The sequence below is a fragment of the Chenopodium album genome, chromosome 16 (genome assembly GCF_948465745.1).
Source record: "Chenopodium album chromosome 16, dcCheAlbu1.1, whole genome shotgun sequence".
Taxonomy (NCBI): Eukaryota; Viridiplantae; Streptophyta; class Magnoliopsida; order Caryophyllales; family Amaranthaceae; genus Chenopodium; species Chenopodium album.
In genome coordinates, this window is record NC_137849.1 from 41,797,096 (window position 1) to 41,816,564 (window position 19,469).

General features: G+C 33.6%; 2 protein-coding genes across 2 annotated transcripts; one reads left to right on the plus strand and one right to left on the minus strand.

Annotated features, from left to right (window-relative positions):
* The first annotated feature begins 9,015 nt into the window (after nt 1-9,015).
* On the plus strand, nt 9,016-10,083 carry LOC145584329 (uncharacterized). The gene is made up of 2 exons (XM_081641194.1): nt 9,016-9,322; nt 9,377-10,083. The coding sequence occupies exons 1-2, from the start codon at nt 9,016-9,018 to the stop codon at nt 10,081-10,083; spliced, it is 1,014 nt and encodes a 337-aa protein (XP_081497320.1).
* A 1,219-nt stretch (nt 10,084-11,302) lies between these two features.
* LOC145584330 (serine decarboxylase-like) lies at nt 11,303-17,729 on the minus strand. Its single transcript, XM_081641196.1, has 6 exons — nt 17,680-17,729; nt 16,942-17,099; nt 14,172-14,403; nt 13,206-13,399; nt 12,366-12,502; nt 11,303-11,872 (listed from the first exon to the last, which is right to left on the minus strand). Exons 1-6 carry the CDS (start codon nt 17,727-17,729, stop codon nt 11,303-11,305), a joined length of 1,341 nt encoding a protein of 446 aa, XP_081497322.1.
* Between the last annotated feature and the right edge of the window lie 1,740 nt (nt 17,730-19,469).

Consider the following 19,469-nt stretch of genomic DNA (forward strand, 5'->3'; position numbering starts at 1 on the left):
TGGAGAATTATGGAATGAGAGGAGAGAGAAGAAGGTAGAGTGATGATTTTTGGGTTAGAAGAAAGTAACGTGATTTGTTTCCTCAGTTTTTACACCGGAAACATAGTGGTGGAATGGATTACCACCAAGAAACGGATATTGTTACTTTAGTGATTAACCAAACAGATTCAAACTGAAACGGTAATCTGATTTCGTTTCCTTCCCTATAATAAACCCATACCAAACACCCCCTAAGTTGAATATAATACGTGACTTTTGTTGATTGTCGCATCACAAATTCATTACAAATTATTTTATTTTACTTACTAATTAATTTTTGTAAATTCATTTTGTTGATTAAATATTATTTCACTAATTCAATTTTTTTTTTTTTTTGGTAGACAGACCAAGTCTAGCTTTAAGCATATAGTCCCTCCTTTTTTTTAAACGCAACATTTTTACTTTAAAACTATTCAATTAATACATATAACTTGATTTTATATTGATCATTATAATAAAATACATGATTGTTAACAAAATTCATACTCCGTATATACTTGTATATTTTATATATATTTTATAACCGATGTTTAATAATTACAAACAAGCAATGACACACCAATGCATATGGGCATATGGCCCTTTTGCACCCAAAGTCTTCTAACCTTTTAGGGCCTGCATGATTAGGGCTGCCTGAAAGTGCCAATAAGACCCAAAATTTAAATTTCTCTCTTGGCTTTTCCCTTGTCATCATCCAAAAATGCTTTGATGTAACACAATTCATAGCTGATCCTTGAAACTCAAAGCAAGTCGTAGCTCCTCTAAAGCCCGATCGACTAGCCACCCAATGTATCACAGCTTTTGCAGTGGCCACGATTGCTATGGTTTCCGCGACTGCCATCTTGCCTCGGCTGCCTGTTTTTTACTTTCATGCACAATTTTGCTATTGCATAAATTGCTTTTGAGAGGATACGACTTTACGGTTACAAGGTGAATTCTCAAACCAATTGGTTGTTGGTGTAGTGGTGATTGGGACTACACTTGGTAGGGAAAACCTGTGTTTGATCCCCGCAACAACAATTGGAAGGGAATTGGAACCTAACCACCCAGAACTGACCCCCGAATCCGGATTAGCCCAAAGGGTGAACTAGGTAAAACACCAATAAAATCAAGGTGAATTCTCAAGCAATTACATCAAATCTTGCTTAGTATTGTTGTAGAGACTCTAGAGAAGATTGATGTTGGAGACCCATTACTTTGTTTTTGCTACTTTCTATTCAAGTAATTAAAAATTGCCCCATATATTTTGCTGTTAATTGGTTTAAATGTTGAGGACTATATCTAGAAAATTGCACTAATCTGTAAACACTGCAAAATATTAACCATTGAGTGAATAAAAAATCCATACACACTATTATATACATGTATATATATCTTCATGTCTTTTAACCACAAATTTATCTTATTATGTTGATTTATTAAATAACATGATACACAACGATGATATAAGCAAGCAAATGTTCAATTATGCAAAGGGCAAACACAATTCTCTTTGCCAATATCAGAAGCAACACAAGGAGGTTGATTATTCCCGTCTTTTAACCAAATCAAACGCTTTTTAACTAGTTCGTCGAGGAAAGTATCCAACGTCTTAATTGTAACATTAGGCATGACAATTACATGAGCTATGTTCTCTTGACAAGACAGCTGCCAGTATGGTATATAAAAACTCCTCATCTTGTGGCCTGGACGTTCGAACATCACGGTGTTGCTTAGCTCATTGAGCATGACACTAACCCCAGCCCTACCAAGCCGTTCTTTAAGGTGACAGGCTATGATTAGGCACTTTTGAACCTCTTTCTTGAGTCCATTGTATCGTTTGCAGCTCAAGGCATACCATAAGAAGACGGGGACTAGGTTGTTCCTACTCCATATGATATTGTAGTATCCCTTGTAGGCTTGTAGCTATATATCTATCTCCACATGTTTGGTGCGTTGGTATTGTGCCGGGTTGCTAGCTAGAAAGGTAGATGGCGCAGGCATTGTCACAATAAACAATAGTAGCTTGACGAAGAGGACAATGTAGCTCCAATAAAAGATTACGAAGCCAACTAGCCTCAGAGACAACATTTGCAACGCCTCGATATTCTGTTTCTGCACTCGATTTAGATAATGTAGGTTAATGCTTAGATGACCATGAAACGAGGTTGTCCCAAGAAAGCAGCTATAACATGATGTGAAACAACGGGTTCAAGAAAACCTCCCTGGTCAGCGTCAGTGTAAGTAATCAAATGAGTATGAGCAGATGGATATAAATGTAAGTCATGATCAATGGTATCCTAAACATAGATTAGAATGCGCTTCAAAGCATCATAATAATGAGATTCCCGACAGCGGGGATCATGCATAAAAAGACACACTTGTTGCACCTCATAGGCAATATCAGGCCCAATGAAAGTAAGGTATATGAAGAGTGTAACACTTGCTAAACTGCGATACAAATTAAAGTAGGATCCAGAAAAAGGTAGTGCTCCTTTGGTGTCAACTGGAGCAGCTGCAAGTTTACAAGAGCCCATGCATACCTGTACGCTCTAAAATCCCATGTGCATATTTTTGCTGACAACGTAGCAAATAAGGAGTACATGTCACCGCAATCCCTAAAAAATAACTCAGAAAGCCCAAATCAGACATAAGAAACTCAATTTGCACATGCAACTGAGATATGATTCCTTCACGAAACATGTTAGAAGAGGCAGCTAATATAATATTATCATCAACATAAAGAAGCAAATATGTCATATCATCACCCTGTCGAAAAGTAAAAAGAGTTGAAAACTCAATCTGAACAAAAAATTCGCAAAGCGCAAAGCGCTGGTACCAAGCTCGAGGGACTTGCTTCAACCCATATAGAGCCTCATGAAGCCGACATACATAGGTGGGTGCTCTCCAATCAACAAAACCCGAAGGTTGATGCATATAAACGGTTTCCTACAAATCACCATGTAAAAAGGCAATTTTGAATCTAATTGATGAATCGATCACTTCTTAGCCATAGCGAGCTAAGCTTAGAACGGTACGAATAGTGACCTTAAACGTACTATACTATTAGCTTTTTGTTTCTTAGGCTGGTTGAGTTGTGTTAACATCAGATCATGTATGTTGGGAATATCAACACTAACCTGTTTTATTTAATTAAGTTAACTAGGTTAGATCACGTGCATGCACGGTGACTATAGTTATATACAATTATAGGTTAGTGATTGATGTTATAATCCTAAATTAGTTGAGGAATAATAGTTCGAATTTTTTTTTTTAGAAAGATTTGTGAATTTTTTTTAATTTCAAATATTACTACAAATTAATATGGAATATGTGTAAAAAAAATTGATATTATTTTGTAAATGATTTGTATCTTTAATTAATAAATTAAATAACTAGGACACACTAGGAGATGACATGTGTCATTGTTAATGTGTCTTTTAGTATATATATATTACTGACTTGTCATGTCGTGTTGATCTATTTAATTAAATGTATCAAAAACTCTTGATACTAATAACCCTATTATTTTTTCATGTTTGATTAACATCATGTTGTTGTATCGTGTCACTTTTAACAACTCTAATTTTAATACCTTGTAAAACATGTGCACAAAAAAATGAAATTTATTTAAGGTACGATACAAGGTAGGGTCTATTCACTTCAGCTTAATTTCAGTTCAGTTCAGTTCAGCTCCTAATTTCCCTCTCTCATAAAATATTCATTTCAGCTCAATTCAGTTCAGTTTTGTTCAGTTCAGCTCCAATCAGTTTAGTTGAGTTCAGCTCAATTCAGTAAATGTGAACAGGCCCGTAGTCCATAATTAATAGCGAATTAAGAGATGAGATATGAATAAAAATAAAAACTTGTGAATAAATCTAGTTTGACTAAAGGGTTTTTTAGGTAGTAGAAGATACCTTAAAAATATTAATGAGATACCTTAAAACACGATTAGTCGATTATGATCTGCGAAAATAATTCAATGTAATTATGAATGCGTGAATAAGATCAAGCTAGTACAAAGTTATCAAACTAAATAGTTGGAATGATTGTGAGTAATGAAAGCTCATTCTACGGTTCCCTTAAAAAAAAAACATCCTCGTACAAATGAGCGAGGTTGCCTTTTAAAATTAATAAAAATAGAAACCATCATCTCATCACGAGCTTTCATTATCATTAGGTTTTGAAATGTGTTCAATCCTATATTAATTGATTTATGATTAAATTCCATAGATTAATAAATCAACTTTAATTCTATTATAAAGCGTGGAACTAAAGGGCTCAGAGATATTTATTAAATTCGATTGCTTGATTTTCGTTCTTACTAGGATAATTTTATGTTTCATAAAGAACACATTTGGTATAATGATTTTTAAGGGATGAAAATGGAATCAATTAACTGTTTCTTTTACCAAGTATTTGATATACGTATAAAAGATAAGAGTAACGCAGCTTGTGTATTTTCTAGAGGTAACATTTACCACTAAATAGAAACACACTAGAAATGTTAATATGTAGCCCTAAACTGCCCTACTCGAAACAAGCTCATGGCCCACATAATCATACTTCTACCAATCTCTCAGCCCCATTTAAATCATTGGCGGATCTACATAGTAACAAGGGGTAGCACATGCTACCCCCGAAAATATGGGATAAAATTTTAAAAATTGCATAATTATATGTATTACCAACGTTTGCTACAGCGGTAATAGGAGAAATTGTTAAAGTTTAAGATGTGCGGCAAGGCCAGGGGTCGTACCCCATCTTTTATTTTTTCTTTCAAATTATTTTAAGTTTTTTACCCATCTTTCTAATACTTTATTTTATCCTTGCTCTTTGTTCCAAATCAAGATTTCCCCTACACCCCTTATTTCTTTTTCTACGTATAGGTATAAGAAAAGCATTACAACAATAAGATTAAGGAAAATTTGTCTGGAAGGGACATATATGTTCACTATTTTGTGTGGAAGGACCTTATATGTTTAAAGTGGTCTAAAAGGACCTTATAAGTTTATTTTGTTGTTTGGGGGGGGGGGGGTCTTGAGGTCGGGATTCGTCAATAATTGACTTTCTAATCCGACGTTGACCTCTCACGTGACCTTAAAAATGACCCCCTTTCCTTTTTTTTCCACTATATGCTTCTAATTCCTCCTTTTATCTTCTAATCCCCAAATGACACAAATCAAAATAAGGGAATTTGAGGGAAATCGTTGAAAAAAAGAGAGAAAAAGTCAATTATTGCCGGATTCCGACCTTAACCCCCCCCCCCCAAAAAACAACAAAATCAACTTATAAGGTCCCTTTACACCACTTTAAACATATAAGGTCATTCCAAACAAAATAGTGAACAAATATGTCCCTTCTAGACAAATTTTCCTAAGATTAAAAGTAATTCAAATTTCTCTATTACACTTAATAATAAAGATTTTTTTTTTATTTACAAATTATTTACAAAGTACGAAGTATTTTATTAACTGTAATGATAATTTAGATATGAATTGGAGTACAAAATTACTAGTATTAATTAAAATAAAGTAATATGATACTTCATACTGTTATGCAGTTTTTAATTGAATTATTTTTTATACGTATAATATATCTTATTAATTGTTTTACGTATAAGTTCTTAGTCAAATGTATGCTTCTTCAAAATCAGATTTTCAATTAATATGGAGCATAGCAATGTGCTAACACATTGCATGGCATCAAAAAAATCAATCGGTTTATTATTTTGCTAAGCGTTTTTTGTAGGATTTTTCAATATAAATCCCTAAAATAAAGTTCGGTTTAAATTTTAGTTTTAAATGTTTTAAACAACTATGCGTCACTCCATATTGCGCTATCCTTGATTGAAAATTCTGGATCCGCCACTGATTTAAGTGTCTTAAAACATAGTACTCCGTATAAGACTCACTTTTCTTAAATATCGTACAAAAAATATGTGTTGCAAGTATCAAAGAAACAGAGGAAATATATCGCATGAGTATTTTTGATGCAAAATGCAAACAAGTAATAATAAACACCCAAATTCTTCGACCATTTAGAGCCTGCATTGATTAGGCCTGCCTAAAAGTACTAATAAGACCCAAAATTTATTTTGGTCCTCCCCTTATCGTCCAAAAATGCTTTGATGTAACCCAATTTTATGTTGAGCACAATTCATAGCTAGTCCTTGAAAGTATAGATGATCAAAGGGCGGGTTGGGCTAGCTTTGAGCTAGTCCAAGGCAAGATAAAATAGTCCGTTTGGTCAGGCCATGCCTAGGTTTGGGCCATAAAATGCTTGCCTAAACCCGTAAAATATAAAAGGGCCGGGTCTATAAATCATTAAATTAAAATGCATATCCAAACCCGAGACAGGTTTTCTAAACAAATTGGGTTGGGTTGGGCGAGCCTGAGTTGACTTTGGTCTATTTTCTTTCCCAAAGCCAACCAAAATTTGGACTGGTCAAGGGACAAGTCGAATTTGATCAGCTCTACTTAGCTTGAAAGTTGAAACCCAAAAAATCAACGAAAGTCGAAGCTCCTCTAGTGGCTAATCAAGTAGCCACGGCTGATGGTATGACGGTCTTGCAGTAGCCTTGATGGCTACATTTTCTGCGACTGCCATCTTGCTCGGCCTGCCAAAGTTTTACCTCCAAACACTAATTTGCATAAATTGCATTTGAGAGGATTTGAATTTTAAAGTTACATGTGAATTCTTTACATACTAGTACATCAAATCTTGCCTAGTACGAGTATCATAGAGACTGTAAAGAGGATTAAGAGCACACACATTGGGGAGGATATATCATCCTCCCTCCACTCTTTCTCCTCTAAAGTAGTATCCTCTTTGATGTAAAAATGTAAGAGAGGATACTAGTTTCAAGAGGAATGAAATATATCCTCTATGGAGAGAGGATATTAAATGTTTGGAAGATGATATGTTAGTGGACCCAACTCATTTTTTTTAAAATTTTTTTTGCCTTTGTGTTCACTGATCAATGAGTTTTTGTAGAAAAGACAAAAACAAAGTTAGCAACTTGATGCAAGGGGCCCATTGAATGCATGCAGTAAAACTCAACAGCTATATTTTAACCAAAACCAACAACTATATTTGTATTTGAAATCCAACATTTTGGTGACAATATTAGCAGTAATTTCAAATTTCTAACGATAATAAATAATAAAAATCATTTTTGACCTCTATATAATGAACCAAAATTTTACCATATTTCATACATTTATCCTTTTTTACCTCTCTTTTCTAATTATCATATAATCCTTCTTTTATTTTTTCTTCAATATGGATAGAAATAATCCAAACCACGTGCACAACTTAAATATTCCGTTTAACCAAAACTCCCAATATAATCCAAACAATGTCCAATTTGATCCAAAATATCCTCCATAACCCTCAATTTCAAGCTGCTTTTCAATGGATTGCTAATCAACCAAGACCAATGAATCCAAATTACGCACCCCAATTTCAACAACCTGTTTCTCAAGAGACCCAATCATTTCCCACGTCTCAACATTTCAGTCAATCTAATGAGCAATCTCCCGGAGGGGTTGGTAGTAGCAACTCGACTCCAATAGAAGAATTACGAGGGGCACAACATCTAGAAGATATTGAAGAGGTTGATGTTGAAGTTGTTCTCCAAGAAATTTTCACCAATGCTAAGCAGAAGAATAGTGCAGCACAATATAATGTAGATGAAGATAAAACGCTTGTATCAGCCTATATCAACGCCGGAGGTGATGTTCTTCAGAACACGAACACCAAAAAAAGCGGGTTATGGGAAGAAATTATGAAGCTCTACGAGCGTGCTAGAGAAGATAATTCTAATATTCGTCCAAGAACGATCAAATCTACGCAAAATCGTTGGGACCATATCAATGAACATGTTTCAAAATGGGTAGATGTGTATGGTACTCATTTACGGGAGGAAAAAAGGTGGAGAATCGGAACAAAATTTAGAGCGACTTGCTCACAAAGATTATTACCAAACCAATAGTAAGATGTTCCCTTTGTTGCAGTGTTTTTATATTATGAGGGAATTTCCGAAATGGGACCTTATGGTAACCTCGCATAAACTACCCACGGAAAGTGGGGGAAGTAATAAAAGGTCTGAACCAGATTCGCCAGTTGAGGTTGAGGGAAGAAGTAAACGACCGAGCGACATTAAGCAAACAAAAATGAAGGCTAAACGATCCCCTTCTTCCTCTACAAGTGCAAGTCTTGACTCTTTAAACACAACTCTTGAATCTATTAGTGAAAAGAGGAATGACTTGGGAGAACGGATGCTTGAGGCAATGAAGGAACGAGGTGAAGAAAGAAAAAAACAAAGGGAGGAGGCCACAAAGTTTCGTATGTTGGAAATGTTGATGCAAAAACAAGATCATGATGAAATTGAAGCACAAATGTACTTGAAGCTAAGAGACGAGTTTAGTACTAAGTTTTTGCTTTGAATAATAAGTAGTAATTGCAATTATAATTACCAATGTCAATGTTAAGGTTAGTATTGTCATTTTTATTCATTTACTGTCATAGTTTTTTAGTTATTGTTAGTTTATTGCTCTAACTATCAATAGTAGATAAAATTCGTTTTTATTATGTATTATCAATGTTAGAAGTTGTTAGTGTAATTGTTAGTTAATTATTGTCAATATATTGTAAGCTATTTAGTTATAATCAATATTATATTTAACAAAAGTGTAATGTTTTTAATTATGTGTCATTCATTTATAAACACTTTTATTCAATTTAATTAATTGTCCAACAATATAGTAAATTTTTAAAAAACATCATATGCAATGATTTTCTATCCTATCTTCTACAAAAATCTTACATTCTGATATATCTATCTCCAACCTTATCTTTTTACTAGTAGCCTTATCTTCAAATTTGATCTACCAACACATTGTCTATAAATTGTATTCATTTATATACGTAGCATCTCAAACCCACAACAACCTTTATCTAATTTTTTTTTTAACCAATTATCATAATTGCAATATGAACATTGATTCAAATTCATCAAGTTCAAGTGATGATCTATATGATTACATGATGATGGATTTTATTGAGGAAAGTCGTGAATTACAAGTAGTGGAAGACGCATTAAGACTTGTTGTTCAACAAAATGAACATCACCATCCAAGAAAGAAGAGGGTAACTTTTCCAAGGGATCGTGAAGTAGCTCATGATCGTTTGGTTGCAGACTACTTCAATGATCAACCAATATACAATGAAAATAATTTCCGACGTAGGTTTCGCATGCGAAGACTTCTTTTTCTTCGCATTGTGAACACATTAAGTGCAAGTAATCGCCATTTTCAATAACATCCAGATGCAACGATGTGATTGGGTGCTTCAGCTATTCAAAAATGCACAGCAGCAATAAGGATGTTAGCCTATGGTTGTGCAGCTGATCAAGTTGACGAGTATCTTAAACTTGGTGCAACAACATCTAGAGAATGTCTTACACAATTTGTTGATGGAGTGATTACTCATTTTTCCACTGACTACCTTCGTAAACCAACACCCGAAGATGTCCAACGTCTTTTGAGAGAAGGGGAGGAAAGAGGTTTTCCTGGCATGTTGGGCAGTATCGATTGCATGCATTGGGTATGGAAAAATTGTCCAGCGGGGTGGAAAGGTATGTACCAAGGTAGATCTAAAATAGCAACTATGATCTTAGAAGCTATTGCTTCAAGGGATTTATTGATTTGGCATGCTTTCTTCGGGACACCAGGGTCGTGCAACGACATAAACGTACTTCAACGTTCCCCAGTTTTCGATGATATTATGAACAATCGAGCTCCACAAGTCATGTTCACCGTGAATGGAAATACTTACAATAAAGGGTATTATCTCACCGATGGAATTTATCCAAAATGGTCCAAATTTGTGGATGCCATTACTGCCCCACAAACAGCTAAGCAAAGGTTGTTTACTGAACGCCAAGAGAGTACTAGAAAAGATGTTGAGCATGCCTTTGGTGTGCTACAAGCTCGATTTGCAATAATTAGGAAACCGGCTTTGGCATGGAACGTAATGTTGATATGCTATGGAAAATCATGATGGCATGTATTATAATGCACAACATGATTGTTGAAGACGAGCGTGATACTTATTTGAATTATAAAGACCCTCGTGAGTTTGCCCAAGAACAACCGGAAAATATGGTAGGAACATCAATGGGAAACGCTACGACATTCACTGTTACACCCGGGCATTATGATCCACACAATTTTCGTAGATTGATAGATACAAGACAAGAGGTTCATGATAGAACAACTCATTTCTCATTGAAAAACGACTTGGTTGAACATTTATGGGGGAGATCCAGGAGATCGTCTGCGGATTAAATTTTTAGTATACTATTTTATTTTAATTAGTTGCATAATGTATTTAAGGTTTTTTGTTATTTTAGTACGTAATTAATGTCGAACCGTGTTATTAAAATGTGCACGTGTTTGTGTTGATCGGTTATTTACTGCAAATTTTAACTTTATAAAATAAGTAATTTAAGGTTACAACTCAATTTATTTTATCAATAGTAACTAAAAAAATAATTAATTAGGCTAATTTATTTTTTAATCACAAATTATCATTGTTTTAAAATTAAATGTGTAGTTAAAAAAAAAAGGATAATATATGGTGGGATATATAAAGTAGGAGTGAGGAAGGAAGAGAGGATCCTCTTTGATGTGTGGAAAAATAAAGAAATAAAAAGAGTAAGAGGATGGAGATGGTGGGAAATGATGTGGAAGAAAGAGAATATAATGTATTTAAAGGAGAAAAGGAGAAAGAGTAGAAGAGAGGATATAAGTATCCTCTCCAATAATCTTGCTCTAATGCCTTATTCGCTACTTTCAATTTTATTCAAGTAATTTATATTGCAACCAAAGTTAGCTGTAAATTGGTTTAAATTTTTAGGATTAATTATATCTAGAATTCTAGAAAATTGCTCTATATATAATCTGTACTTAAAACACAAAACATTAATATTCGAATAATAAAATCCATAAACACTATCATAAATACACTTGTATAGTATATCTTCATGTCCTTTTTATTACTCCGTATAAATTTCTCTTACTACCTTCGATTCGCATTACTCACAACAAATGAATATTTTATGTCTCACAAATAATACCCCTCTGTTGTGAGTATTGCGAACCAAAGGTAGTATTACATTGATTATTTAAATAACATGATACACACATGCTTAAAAGCATATAAAAAATAAATAGTACTTGTACATCTTAATAGGTTCATCAAATTACCAAGCAAATGTTCATATATGCAAAGGGCAAACACAATTCTCTTTGCCAATATCAGAAGCAACACAAGGAGGTTGATTTTTCCCGTCTTTGAACCAAATCCAACGCTCTTCAACTAGCTCGTCGAGGAAAGTATCCAACGTCTTCATTGTCATATTAGGCATGATAATTACATGAGCTATGTTCCCTTGACAAGAGAGCTGCCAGTATCGTATAAACTCCTCATCTTGTGGACGTTCAAATACCACGGTGCTGCTAAGCTCATTGAGCATGACACTAACTCCGGCCCCTCTAAGCCGGTCTTTAAGGTAACGGGCTAAGATTAGGCAATTTTGAACCTCTTTCTTGAGTCCATTGTATCCTTTACGGTTCAAGGCATACCATAAGTAGACGGGGGCTAGGCCGTTCCTACTTCCCATGATTGTAGTATCCGTTGTAGCTAAATACTCGACATTATTCCTTGATAGAGCCTTAATGTGTTCCATCTTAACCATTTGAACACCACAAGGCATCGGGCTTCCCACGAATTTGTGGCCCGAAACACATACACTATCAATTGGCTTCTTGAATGTTATATGAGGCGCCTATTAACAATGATATGGTACGTCATTCGCACAAGAAAATGTAAATACATTAGTGTGAAAAAAAAAATGGAGGAAGTAATATGATGATGGTACTTCATAGTTCATATTTCCTCTGTTCTTTTTTACTTGACCTGCTTTTACTTTTACACTATTCACCACCTTTTCTTTGACCGCATTTTGTGAATAATATGTGAGGAAAAATATATCATGTTGAATATTTTTGAATTCGTCTCAATAAGTACTATCTTAATATATAATTTTTACTTATGGAGAATTAAAGTTAATGATAATTAAAGTTTTGCATTGACAAGCGTGATAAAAGAAATAGTTCAAGTGAAGAAGAACAGAGGAAGTATTAAACATGTAATCCAAAATGTATTCGGCTAGACTGCTGAATACAAAAAGAGATGAAATTGGCAAGCTAGATATGAGACACATGGATCTTAAGAGTTCTAAAAATGCAAGAAAAACGCCTTATAAGATAGTCACTAACTCGATTTAGGAATGGCAGCATAAGACCAAACAAGGCTGCATCACAATGGATATAGAACCGATTGCGTGGGAAACCACACTCTTCAAGTGTTTGTACCACAAGATCGATATCATCAATTGCACCTTTTACCGTAGTCCCTGCAACAAGAGACCGCAAATGGGTCATACCATCCATCGCGTTTATATGGGTTGATACAATACAAGTCTAATTTTATTAGTACAATATTTTGTGAACAAAATATAGTCTTGGAAAATTTGTGTGGAAGGGACATATATATTCACTATTTTATCTGGAAGAATCTTATATGTTTAAAGCGGTTTAAAAGAACATTATAAGTATGTTTTGTTGTTTGGAGGGACCTTGAGGTCGGAATTCGACAATAATTGACTTTTTTCTCCGATTTAACCTCTCATGTGACCTTAAAAAATGATCCCTTTTCTTTTTTTCCATGATTTCCCTCAAATTCCCTTATTTTGATTTGTGTCATTTGGGGATTAGAAGAGAGAAGAGGAATTGGAGGGAAATCGTGGAAAAAAAAAATGAAAATGGGGTCATTTTTTAAAGTCACGTGAGAAGTCAACGTCGGAAAAAAGTCAGTTGTTCCCGGATTCCGACCTCAAGGTCCCCCAAACAACAAAATAGACTTAGGTCTTTTTAGACCACTTTAAATATATAAGGTCCTTTCAGACAAAATACTAAACATATATGTCCCTTCTAGACAAATTTTCCTATATTCTTATCTGACAATGAAAGATCGAGCATCATCATGTATGTACTCGATCCGAGATTGTGTATCATACTAACATAAGGTAAAAATGATCCAAGTATGTAAGAGATTACCTATGGTTATATTCATGACGGCAGTTTTGTCTTTGTTCTTAAGAAGACATTCCTTCAAGTCTCCACAATCAATCACTCCAGAAGATAGTGTTTCCACCTTAACACAATTCATTCGGTACATACGTGCAACTTTGAAGACCGAGTAGTGTGCCTCTTTCGAAGCATACAAAATTCCATCAGGAAACATTTCTCTCCTAGGAAAGAAAAATTATATTTAAAAAACTAATCTTTATCTTTAATAATTGATATCATTATTATATTTATTATTAATGATAAAAGAGATTTGTATTTTATTATAAAATTAAAAAATTAACTTTTCACATAAAATAATAATTTTACCAATGACATAACATATTCGAACTTAATTTAATTTTAATAGAAACTAGATGAAGCCCGTACAATGCACGATTTGTTTGAATTTTTTCTTTTTTAAATTATTTTTTATATATATATATTTATCTGCTAAAATTTGTTATATATTTATAAAATTCTTGATATCAAAAGATAATATTTTATATTTAATTAATTTAAACTGAAAAATCTCATTCGCCAATTTTACTTACGTGTCATTTAAATTATTTAATTTTAAAAGAAACTAATAATCTCGTATTTAATTGGCTACCACTAAAATTTATTATCCTACGGCGCGCTGAAAAAATTAAATCCTACGTGACTCTTTAAAAACTCGGGAAAAAAACTCCTCTTTAAATATATGTATTAGATTAACACGTAAGTAACTCTAACGAATAAGGTCACATCATAAATTATATTAAAACTTAGACTTTTTAAATAGGCTATAGCAATTTATTTTTATTTTTTTTTTTTCTCTGAAACTGTTAAATAGTAAAATGAATCAAATAATTACAAAAATAAAAAAAATAATAAATCTTAGAGTATAACTAAGAAATATACGGAGTATGTTTTTGAGATTTATGTAGTAAAAATTCATGTATTGTGCTCACTTACCCTACAAGTAGGCCATGGAGGTTTCCTTCAGTTCCACCACTCGTAACATATCCCCAATATTCACCCTCATTGATCTCCCAAAGACGAGCAAACCAATCTAAAACACCTACTTCGAAGTCCCTTGAGTGCACACCATAGTTGCCCGCAATAAATGGATCGCCGGCGTTGTTAATTGATAATCGTTGCAAAGGACCAAGAGCATCATAATTAAAGTCTGAATTCAACTGAAATCCTACATTTAGACGTCAGTTGTAGCTCCATGAGTTTTCATTTAAGGTCAGTTTATTTCATCTTATTTTATTTTATTTTATCGCATAAAAAAATAATTTCAAATAAGTTTAGAAAATAGGTTTAGAATAAATAATTAAGGAAAAACAGAAAAGAAAAATCCAACCTTTGCACTTTTTTCTTCTAAAAATTCAACTTCTATTTTATTTCTCAAAAATCTAACCTTTATACCCCACTTTCAACTAAAGGTTCATTACCGGTTGATGACCGATTTTTTTAAGTTAGATGCCACGTGTTAGCTAATAATAGGTCAATTATTTTTTTAATTATCAAAAAACAAAAAAAATTAAAAAAACAAAAAATATCAGATTTTCCGGCCACCATCCTCACCACCTCCATTAAATCCGGCCACCATTCCTCACCACCTCCCTTTCCGACCCCACCCTCCTTCCCTAACCACCACATCCTCGGAACCCAGCGACACAATCATCACCGGAACCCACCCCCAACGACAGCAGAAACACAAAGAGCAAGCCGCCATTTTTGGTCTACCAACAAATTCCAGAAAGTTCCCCAACTAATCGCAACCTCTGGTTTGACTTTCTCTCTCCTAAACCCCTCGACTTTCGGGTCCGGGTCCGGGTCAGTTACCGAATAGTCTAAAGCGGGTCCGTGTACGTAAGCTGCTAGTGCCCATTTCTGCTTCGGGTTTGACAGTCGGAGGTTGGTGGTGCGACGGAGGTGGGTTAAGGAGAGAGAAAATGGCGGGAAGTGACGTGATTGGATGCGGGGTTGAGAGTGGTTGAGTGGTGTACTAGGGGCGTACGTGGTACGGTGTTTTGGTGGTGTTGGTGGCGTACTGGTGGTGTACAGGTGGGTTGTTGGGTTGTTTCCATTTTTGAGGAGAGAGGAGAGAGAAAGAGGAGGGTGAGAAAGGAAATTGAGAGAATTAAAAAAAAATAACTTGTTTAACAAGTTAAAGGTCAAATGAATCTGTTAGAGAAGGCGATGTATAAAGGTTGGATTTTTTAGGAATAAAATGAAGGTTAGATTTTTAAGAGGAAAAAAGTGCAAAGGTTTAATTCGATTTTTCTTTTCCATTTTTCCTAATATCAAACAATATAATTTGTTGAATGCATTGCTATAAGAAGAATCTTGTCCACGTACTAGGTACTACTTGAATAATAATAATATTAATATTAATATTTATTATTATTATTATTATTAATTTACAAATATATAGGACAATAATAAAAACAAAAAATATAAATTAAATATAAACACGGTAGGATTGTAATATTTTTTCAACGGAAAAGTGTGGTCATGGATTATTATCCTAAAAATTTATTGTAACTTTTATGTTGTGACAAATGAATTTTCACAATCCATGCATGGTTTTTTTTTTTTCAATTGAAGGATCACAATCCATGTTATTATAAACCTACTTCAATGAAAACGAAAAATAATAAAGTTTATATCAAAATGTTTGAGCAAAATATGATAGATATTCACAAATTCTTACGTGTAGTGAAACAAAATATGATAAATAATTACAAATTCTTATATATGGCTAGCCACAACCAAACGTTCAAAGGAGTCACTGCGCTAGTGTTATAGGAGTTACTCAATAAGTGTTATAGGGTAGAGTTACTTCATTAGTGTTATAGGGGTTACTCGGTAACTCGGTCAATATTACCAAGTAGCTCGGTTAGTATTATAGGGGTTACTTTGTTCGTTTACAAGCAATTAAAAAAAATGTAAATAAGTAGTAAATAAGATAACAAGTCCATATGTATAAAATAATGTAATGTCAGATTATATAAAATAATTTCAAACAAATTATTAATTATTAATTACTATTTATCAGTTATCAATTATTAATTATTTATTAATGATTTTTTTTTTGAGGGAATTAATGATTTATTATTAGTTATTATTATTTATATTATTACTATTATTATTTTTTATTATTATTATTATCATCTTCTTCTTGGGGTCTTGGACACCATTACGTGTAAGGCTATAAATCTTACGTAATATTTACTTGTATAACTTTATAAATTGGTAGATACAACATAACACTTATCGTTGGCTTTTACACTTACCAATTCAATTTTTATTTTATTTTATTTTATTTTATTTTTTTTAAATACAGGACTAATCCACTTTCTTGTGAACATTATTCATTTATACATGCATTTAAACCCTCCTAGCCTATAGCCCTATACTAACATGGTACGTCCGTACGTGCAATAATCATGCATGGGGCCGGGTGAAACTTGATAAACATGTCTAATGATAATATTCATAAAAAAAAGGGTTTATTAAATCGTATTTCCTCCTCTTTCATTTCCTTTTAGTTGACACGTTTTTTTAGTCAAGTTTGACAATACATAAATTTAACCGTTAATAGCTTCAATTACAGATAAATAAAAATTAACAAAAGTTAATCTTTTGAAATGAATTACTAGTAATAATTAAGAATTACTAGTAATAATCACCAATTTGAAATGAATTAGAGAAATCGAAATATCATCGTCACCTAGGTTGTGTTTGGTCCTCTCAAGCCATCTATCCGTGTATCTTGCCAAAACATCCGCCATATAAGCTTCCGTTGCTCCGGTCAGCTCACCGTTAGCCTTGGGTTCCTTGATATCAAGGCTGCAAGGGGTGTGCTTGCCTAGAGCAATCTCTTTTCGCCTTTTCGGCCATTGTCACTTTGCTCCTTTTTCGCCGAGACAACATTAGTGCCATTAGTGTGATCATGATCTAATTTTAAAACTAAATTTGTTGAGCCACAAACCACCGTAGAAGAAACCATTTTTTGCTTTCTTTTTATGAATGTAACACCTACATTCAGCTTAGTAATCAGTTATTATATACAACAAGTTACTTAATAACGCGAAAATAATTGTATAAAACGAAAAATAAAGCTCCTGAAAACATACATACCTAGTTGATCGGTTATTTATGATAAAAAAAAATAAAAAAAAGGGAGGAAATTAGTAAGTTGGTATATAATATAACTCATACGATATTTATAGCTAGCTTAGCTTTACTAGTACGGCGTATTATTACTTATAATCACAACTTGACGAATATCGAAAGGTACGTATAAACGCTAACTATTACTGCGATGACATCGTTGAAGGTAACGTACCACAAAGTTAAAGCCTTCAATGATCAGTTGAGGTGTGAATCGTGTTTTATAAGATGTCTCCGAAGAGACTGGGGTGTGAATCATGTGATTGTGTTTTTCCTTTTAATCAAATCATTCAACCTTGACACAAATATTTGCGGAAGATTTGATACAGGCATACAGCTATACATAGTAAAGATGGAAAGGCTAAGGGTACACCAAGTGTATAAAAACATTTGTACAGCAGGCCACCAATAATATTATGCCAACTACGAGTACTTAATTATGTTCCAATAATTAGAGGAGAGAATCTAGAAAAGTGAAAATAATGGGAGGGAAAAATGGGTTGGAAAAAATTTGGGCTTGTAGGGTCTGTTTCGATTTACTGAAAACAACTGAATTTAATTGAATAAAGTTTAAATGAATTGTATATAAGAGAAGGAATTAGAAACTGAATTGAGCTAAACTGAACTGAATTGGAATTAAGCTGAACAGAACAAGCCCTTAATGGGTGAAGGTAGGTGAGCAGGATAATTTTGATCGAGCGTCAAACAATCAATGGTGAATTCCTCGATCAATAATCATAAAACCCTCCATTGATGCGATTCTAGCGCTTAACTTTTGTACTGCAGTCTGCAAGAATTGTGGTTGAGACAGCTTTGCCTCCCATCTTAAATAACTCAAATCTCATGATTTTCCTAGCTAATCACCTGTTGTACATTAGTTGATGGATAATTTATTTATTTATTTTTTTTGACAGGTGATAGTTTTTTTTTTTTTTGGTGTTCCACTCGATTCTCCGGATTCGGGATCAGTTCTAGATGGTTAGGTTCCAGTCCCCTCCTTATTATTATTGTGGGGATCGAACACAGTGATAGATTATTAGTTTGGATAAATGTTGTTTGTCAAAAAAGTTTGGATAAATGTTATAGACTTGTATAGTTGCTAGCTCACCACCCATTGTACATTTAGAAGATTTTTACTTCTTTCTTTTTTCTGAAACAAAATATTTTCACTTTTTATATGTTCATGTTCTTTTTTTAATAAGATTTTATATTTCAAAATCACTATTATTAAACAAATTAAATTAAATTCATTTAGTAAATGATAAGGTTTTGCGTAGAACGAATTCACGTGAGTCCGGTTTATATGCACACATTCATCCCCCACCCATTGCCACTACCTAGTCCCCTATTGGCGGCCGTCGACCCTCCCCTTCCCATCCCGGCGCTGGTGACCCTCCCTCACCTAAGTAAGCTACTCGCAACACCGTTATACTAGAACGACTATCCTCCGGCTTATTAGAAACCCATCGCCCATCAAACATGTTTCACTTCTTTCCAACTTTTTTTGTCGATTTATCAATGTCATTGAGAATAAACATCTGATGGAATATTAGGCTTGATAACACTAGTAGATGGATTAAGTAATTTAAAAGGAACTAAATCTACCATGGCTTGTTTCTCCGCTAAGAAACTTATGTCTTGATGGACTTTGTCGAGGTAGATGATGAAGACGAGGAAGCCGAGGAAGGCTCCAAGTGAGAAAGATTTCCATTTGTCAACAATAATGGAAGGTAATACAATACCTGACTAATATCACATATTATCAAACAAAAAAATCTAATACTTACCAATATAATCTATTATCAAACAAAATAAATCTAATACCTGACCATGCATACTAACATATTATCAAACAAAATAAATTTAATACCGGACAATACTAACATATTATTAAACAAAAGAAATCTAATACCTGACCAATATAACCTATTATCAAACAAAAGAAATTTAATACCCGACCAATATAACCTGTTATCAAACAAAAGAAATCTAATATCTGACCATTATTATCAAATTTCTAACACTTATAATCTAATATCTGATATCAAACAAAAGAAATCTAATATCTGACCATTATTATCAAAT